This window comes from Loa loa (genome assembly GCF_000183805.2).
Source record: "Loa loa unplaced genomic scaffold supercont3.587, whole genome shotgun sequence".
Taxonomy (NCBI): Eukaryota; Metazoa; Nematoda; class Chromadorea; order Rhabditida; family Onchocercidae; genus Loa; species Loa loa.
In genome coordinates, this window is record NW_018108767.1 from 12176 (window position 1) to 19389 (window position 7214).

Sequence of the window (7214 nt, forward strand, 5' to 3'; positions counted from 1 at the left end):
GTTTCATTTATATGCAATGATTGCAAATTGTTTTTTATTTTTGTTTTTTTTTTTTTTTTGAATTTCAATGAAGAAAAAAAAAACTTCAAAATAATACTGTCATAATAAAAATTGTTGATTAAATAATAATCGTTGACATAATATAAACTTTATGTTTGTAATGCAGAGTGAATATATAAATTATATTCGTATCCTGATTATTTATATGACTGATACTTTTAATCTATCTAAATGATCCATATTTTACGTGATAAATTTTAGCTTTTTTACACAATTGAAGATAAAAATTAAAGGAAAAAAAAGAAGAAAACTAAAAGCGAGACAGATGAAACAGTTTAATTAATATTACTGATAGCAATTTTTATAGAAGTAAGCAATAAGATTAAACATTTAGCCGGGATATATGAAAAGCATAAGGACTGTCATTTTATTTCATAATGGAATTTTTTTTTTTCTTATCTTTCATTTTGGATTAAAAATGTTTGGAATTTTTTGTTTGTTAAAGAAAATACGAAAAAAAAGATGCTTTTTTTTTGCAATTATCAAAGTAATAGTAATGTCATATTTTTTCCAGTAATTCAATACTTCGGTACAAATTAAATGGTATAATAGTTGGAAATAGTTAATTGTGATAAAATTCTATCAATTTTTCAGGCTTCATTTTAATTCATAACGATTAAAGGCTTTAGCAAACAATTTGAGAAAACTATCAGTTGAATTAATTAATGCAAGTGATAATGCTAATCTCAAAATATCTGCGACAATTTTAAATCTTTTTTTTTGTATTAAAAATAAAAAAAGTATTTTAAAGGAGGAAAACTGTTGCAAATAAAAATTAAATAAAAATTTCAAGTTTTTTTTCTTTTCTTAGTCTCCATAATTTTGAGCAATTCATCAGTTCATTTGTTTTTTTTTTTTTTATTTTTCATAGCTTTTCTATTGCTACCGTTCATTTCCTTTCTTTGAAAAAAAAAAAAGAAAATCTATTATTACTGGACTAATTTACTTAGCAAAAAGATTGTCAAGAGAAATGAAATTAAAAGTCAAAATTAAAAGTTCGCTTAAAAAGTTGAAGAATGATGAAATGATGTTGGTTGATTATTTCATTAACTTCTAAAACTGTTTTTCTTTTCTATTTTAATCTAATGAATTTTATTTTATACTTTCTTATAATATTTATTTGATTTCGGTATCAGAATTAAAAAAAAGAAAAAGAAATTAAACCATAATCTGAAATAATGATGACATCAAATAATAATTGATCAATGACCAATGACCGTTCATCGTGCAACTAAAATTAATTTCACTATTAACTGAAAGTTATTAAGGTGAACAGAAACATTGAAAATCATTATCGGAAAAAAAAAAAAAACAAATCAATAGACATTTCTCATAGGAAACGACATGTTCATTTGTAATGAGTTTCAAATATAACACAACTCTCATTTCAATCCATTTTTGAAAAGTTAATCTTATAAGTGACCTTATAAGACGATCATTAGAATGTCCAGTTTATTTTCCATACAATCTTATAATGTATTTTTCTTTTGAACCGGATTTTCATCTGCTAACCGGATTTCTGCTGGAATATAAAAAAAAAAAGTGCTCAGGCTTGACATCAATTTATGAAGCTAATTTACTAAATATGCTTTGGTGTGCATACTTCTCGAAACAAAATTCATCAAGAATTATTGATTAATAAATTCTATTTATTAATATGCCCGACACCTATTATTCAAATTTAATTTTAAAGTACTCCTTTTTTTGGGAAAAAGAATAATTTATCATTTTGTTTATTCAGGCCCATTAAATATCCTATCACATTCAATTGATTACCACCTTCATTATCAACTGGTTTATAACTTTACCAGTATCTTACCTGAAATGAATTGCATTGAAAATACCGAATAACTTTTAGGTGATATTGGTTCTAATTTGAGAATTCCTGTGATTCTCGACATCGCAGTGATACCTCAATGACACCTCTTTTTTTTAATACGAGCAATTTATATATATATATATATGGAATTCTAACATATCACAATTTTTTTCAGCATTTTTCCGAGGCTAACAAATAAATTTTAATGACAAGTAAAGTGGTATTTTTTTAGGAGAACATATGTGTCATTTATAAATTGCTTGTGATCATTATCCTTGTCAAAAGTTTTTTGCAATTTTTATAAACGATTAAGGCTTAAATGATTGATTTTTTCCGGAATGAATCTTTTGGATCGTTTACATTTTGCTCCTTTCTGTGACAAATTGAAAATTGATTATGATAAATGAAATGCCGACGAACGCAATCATCCTTTATTGATGTAATTCTGATAATAAAAATTTAATAGCTAATGCAATCGCAATTAGCACTGCGATGCTCTTTTACAGTTACCGTACTCAAATTATTAGTATTATTGTTTTTGAAATAACTTTTTCAAAAAAAAAAAGAAGGTGAAAGCTCATATCGATCATTTTTTTTTCAAAGTGTCACTATTGAAGTACACGATGAGGGACATTTTTTTTTTTTTTGCCAAATAATTTATCATACTGTATTTTAAATGGCAATAAATTGATGCTAGAATTTCTATTGGTGATAAATTAATGAAAAATATCTTTCTTTTTTTTTCTTCTTTTCCTTAAACCAATGATCAATCCTTAGTTTATTCCAATCAGATTAACGCTGAAATATTTCATAGAAAGTTTTTTGTGTTCAAAAAAAAAAAAAACAAAAAATTTCATTCACTAATACATATACTATGGAAATGATTGATTTTTTAGAAAAATTTTAAGCCATAATAAATTGGGTAATATCGAAGTAAGTGAGAAATATTCTGAAAAACTTTAAGCAAGCAAGTCAAGAAGGCAAAACTAAAGCTAGCCTTATTTAGCTAGGAATAATAAATTAAATACATCATGACATTTCAAAATTAGAGCCATAACTAACTTCCCCTCTCCCCCTCCTCTCTCTCTCTCTCTCTTCTTTTTTTTCTTCTCTCTATCTAAGGCTAATATATGTTTATCATAGCAAACACCAATTAATCTGTAAGTACACTAACAGTGTCACTCGTAGCAATTGTTTAATGGCATTGTAAATGATTTCAATTCCATTCAACATTTTTAAAGTGCTTAACTTCTGAAGCCATCTTTCAATTTCATCCTCCCCCGTATCTTCAGGAAATCAGAATGAGAAAGGAGGAATATAAAATCTATCACAATCTGTGTTTTCCATCACTTTATATATTTACATATATATATATATATATATATCATAAACAAATTGAATCCCTTCTTTTACCATCTTCTACAAATTGAATCCCTTCTTTTACCATCTTCTACAAATTGAATCCCTTCTTTTATTGTCTTCTACAAATTGAATCCCTTCTTTTACCATCTTCTACAAATTGAATCCCTTCTTTTACCATCTTCTACAAATTGAATCCCTTCTTTTACCATCTTTTACAAATTGAATCCCTTCTTTTACTGTCCTCTACAAATTGAATCCCTTCTTTTACTGTCCTCTACAAATTGAATCCCTTCTTTTACTGTCCTCTACAAATTGAACACCTTCTTTTACTGTCTTTTCACTACTCAACAATTCATGTGAAATGTATCAAACGCTGTCCTCAATTTCTTATATTATTCTGTTATGTACTTTGCCTAGAAAATTCCAAACATTTTCTTGATGACTTTTAAATTTAGCCTGATTGAATACTAAATGTTAAGCTAAGCTGTGAAACCTTGTAAGTGTACATGCCAATACGGCCAAGAAATTTCAAAAATGAAAAAAAAGAAAATCGCAAGAATAATGTCATTCTTTGAAAAATGAGAGTGATCATATGAGTATATTAATTTTTGCATATTTCAAAGACAAAATTGATTGAAAATAATAAACATTTCACATTTACTTTGAACAAGATATGTGTGGCCAAATATTTGTGTAATTTTTTTTTTTTTAAAGAAAGAGTTTTGCATATTTGCATATGACTTACTTTCTTACATAATTTTTGCTTAAATTTTAAAGAATGAAATATTTTTTATTGCTCATATAAATGTTTTTTTTTCGGTTCAACAAAGAAAAAAACTTTTTATTGTTTTGCAATTTTCATGCCTAATCGAAAATGCAACGATAAAAGTTTCATCCTTTCGCATTTTGAAAAGCTTAATAACTTTTTCAATAAGCAAAAGTGTCACCACTGAAATGAAAATTGACAAGGACGAAAAAAAAATTGAATTAGCTTAATGTCATCAAGCAATCCTTTCCATATTTATTTTCCTCCTTTCAAAAAAAACTTTTAAGAAATGAAATTCTTTATTGCATTTAAAATCTGTATTGCATGAACAGTTCCATTATTTGCTTATTAAATTGTCCATTTTCAAGTACCTTGTCAAGATAGCATTGCATTTTCCACTTCAAATCTCTTCATTTCATTTTTTTTTTATTCTTGCTAACTTTCAATTGATTTGTTTCAATCAAATTTAAATTTTTGTACTTTCAATCAAATTTAAATTTTTGTACTTCCAACACTTTCATAATTTTCAGTACTTCATAATGGCTTTTTATTTTAAAATGATGTGAGAGAAAGCTATGACAATCATAATTCAGGGCGACAATGAATTTGCCAGTTATAAGCAGTTGGAATATTCAATACCATTTCAGGTTATTTGAATTCATTTTACTAATTTTTACACATTCCATAGGCTGACGATATAATTCAAACCATTTGTGCGCTTATTTGCTTAAATTTAAACTGTTACTTTTGGAACAATTCAAATCAGATATGAAACGTTACTCATATGAAATTAAAATTTATCTACTTAAATTAACGACCTACAATTTGTCTTGTCATATTGTCAAATGCTAATTAAGCGATAACAATGGTGATATCTTAATGTTCACTGATTGCAAACAACATAGAAAATATGTGCTATACAGCTAACAAGCCAGAGACTTACTTATATAATCCATCAAATTCATTTCTTCTCACAAATAAAAATAATTCAGAGAATTTAAAGTGAACTTTGAACTTTACAGGGTTATCGACGATGGGTAGCATTTGCTTATATGGGTGTTAATGCTATTGGATTCGCTGCTAATTTCTGGGTATTATACACTGTTGCACCATTGCTTTTTTCCGCCACTGTTAAAGTACCAAAGAGTATTCTATTTTATATCATAACATTATGCATTTCTGACCTAATGATAATGATTGGTAAGTTTCGGTTGATATCATACACTGATAACAGAAGTTCATTATGCATTAAATGGATGTGTTGCATCATTGGAATTAATGAAAATATCAGTTTTTATTTATATCAAATAATTTTTCTACCAACAGTATCCGCTGGTATCTCATTTTTCTACCAACAGTATCCGATGGTATCTCATTTTTCCATCAACAGTATCCGCTGGTATCTCATTTTTCTATCAACAGTATCCGATGATACCTCAAGTACGACATATTATGATAGTAAAGAAATAGAAAATTTCCAGGAATGCTTTTTCTAATAATCGATATAGTTGTTGGTACATGGAAATTTAGCACATTCTCATGCGTGGTATATCTTGTCTTCGAAGCAATGAATAAATTTGTTGCACCTGTAATTGTGGTACTAATCAGTCGGACATGCTATGTTACGGTATGTCTCGATCCAAAAAGTCGACGAATAGCTGCTAGTTTAAAAGTAAATTATCTACTTCATTATTCTTTTATCACATCAACTATATGTGATATTCATTCAACTATGCTATCATATTTACTAAAATCCTTTTAATGCAATACACTTAGTGTAAAAGTAAGGGTAACCGAATGTCTGTCTTCATTATACTATTTTCAAATTTATAAAAATTTCGTAAGAAGTTTTTGATAATACTCTACACACACATACACACACACGCACATGCATACACACACACACATGCACACACATACACACACACACACACACACAGACATACACACTAAACTATTTCCCTTTAACTAACTTTTTCAAAAATTTCCCTTTCATGTAAATTTTTTATTTAATATGCATCGTATATTATATTAGCTTTCTCACTTCGTTGTTGATATAATAAATGCCTAGGGATGATTCGAAGCCAGGAATAATTTGCAATTTTCTGAGGCCTGAAAAAAAAAAAAAATTTCTTCATTATTTTTGCTAGCTTTTCCTTATCCTTCTTCCGCCTTTCTTTACTAGCTTCATTTAAATTAGCTTGATTATTAGCATGTTTTTGTGGTTTTAATAAAAACGGATATGTTAATTGATAAATAAATCAAATGAATATTTGTAATAATCTAAAGAAAATGCCAATTAATTATAAATCAGTGAGATGAGATACACTGATAGTAATTAATCATAGTAAAAGTGGAACAAAAATAAATGGATGATGAAAAATACATTGAATATTTGTTGGAAATTAAAATGAAAAGTTAAAACAAAAGAAATGTATAATTTACAAGCAAAATTAATAACTAAATAAATGAATTGTATTTACAGTATGCAATAGCACAAGTAATTGCATCAATGGCGCTTGTAATGATAATGTTATGGCCTGTTTTTGCATATAGCCAAGTATCAACGCTTTATTTCAATGCTAATATCACCATAAAAACTGTTAATGTACTAAGAAAATGTACCTTTATGCCACCGTCTGGTAAGAAATTTTTTTTTTTAAATTTCGATAATGTCATAATGTTGACAACAGACATAGTAAACTTATAAAATTTGATATTATAATAAATGTAGAGATCGAACTTGGTTTTGGTATTGTATCATGTATTGCAAGTTATGCTATACCATTAGGTGGTATGATCTATTGGTATGTCTCAGTACCATTTTTCTTAAGGCGACATGCTGGTAATTCACTCGCTACTAGCAAGTATGTTTTATTTTATTTTTTTTTTTTTTGGTCTTAATTTAATATTTTGCTTATAAGTTGCTGGAACCGATTGGCATTTTGGAAAAGATTTCAGTTCCATTTTACCCTTTTCTTGCATTACTCTTCCTCTATGCCCTTTCTTTAGCAGTTTGGTGCAAATGACATAATTCATCTTTTCAAATTTTCTACTTTTTTTGTCAACCTTTTGTCACGCTTACAATTTTGCATGAATCATCAACCGTAACTATCAAAACGTGGTATGTTCTCAATTGTTGCAATTAAACTACCTCCCATAAACCAACTGTTTCTATTTCCATCAAACCCTCTAACATTTCCCTTT

General features: G+C 27.5%; 1 protein-coding gene across 1 annotated transcript in view; it reads left to right on the forward strand.

Moving 5' to 3' along the window:
- Window positions 1-4582: 4582 nt before the first annotated feature.
- The window catches only part of LOAG_18851 (hypothetical protein), a gene marked incomplete at both ends in the record, with an annotated part of 4356 nt that continues 1724 nt past the window's right edge, over window positions 4583-7214 (forward strand). Inside the window, 5 exons of the mRNA XM_020451513.1 lie at window positions 4583-4654; window positions 5030-5207; window positions 5489-5679; window positions 6493-6649; window positions 6742-6874. Coding sequence (XP_020304694.1) covers window positions 4583-4654; window positions 5030-5207; window positions 5489-5679; window positions 6493-6649; window positions 6742-6874 — 731 coding nt within the window. The remainder of the gene's footprint in view (window positions 4655-5029; window positions 5208-5488; window positions 5680-6492; window positions 6650-6741; window positions 6875-7214) is intronic.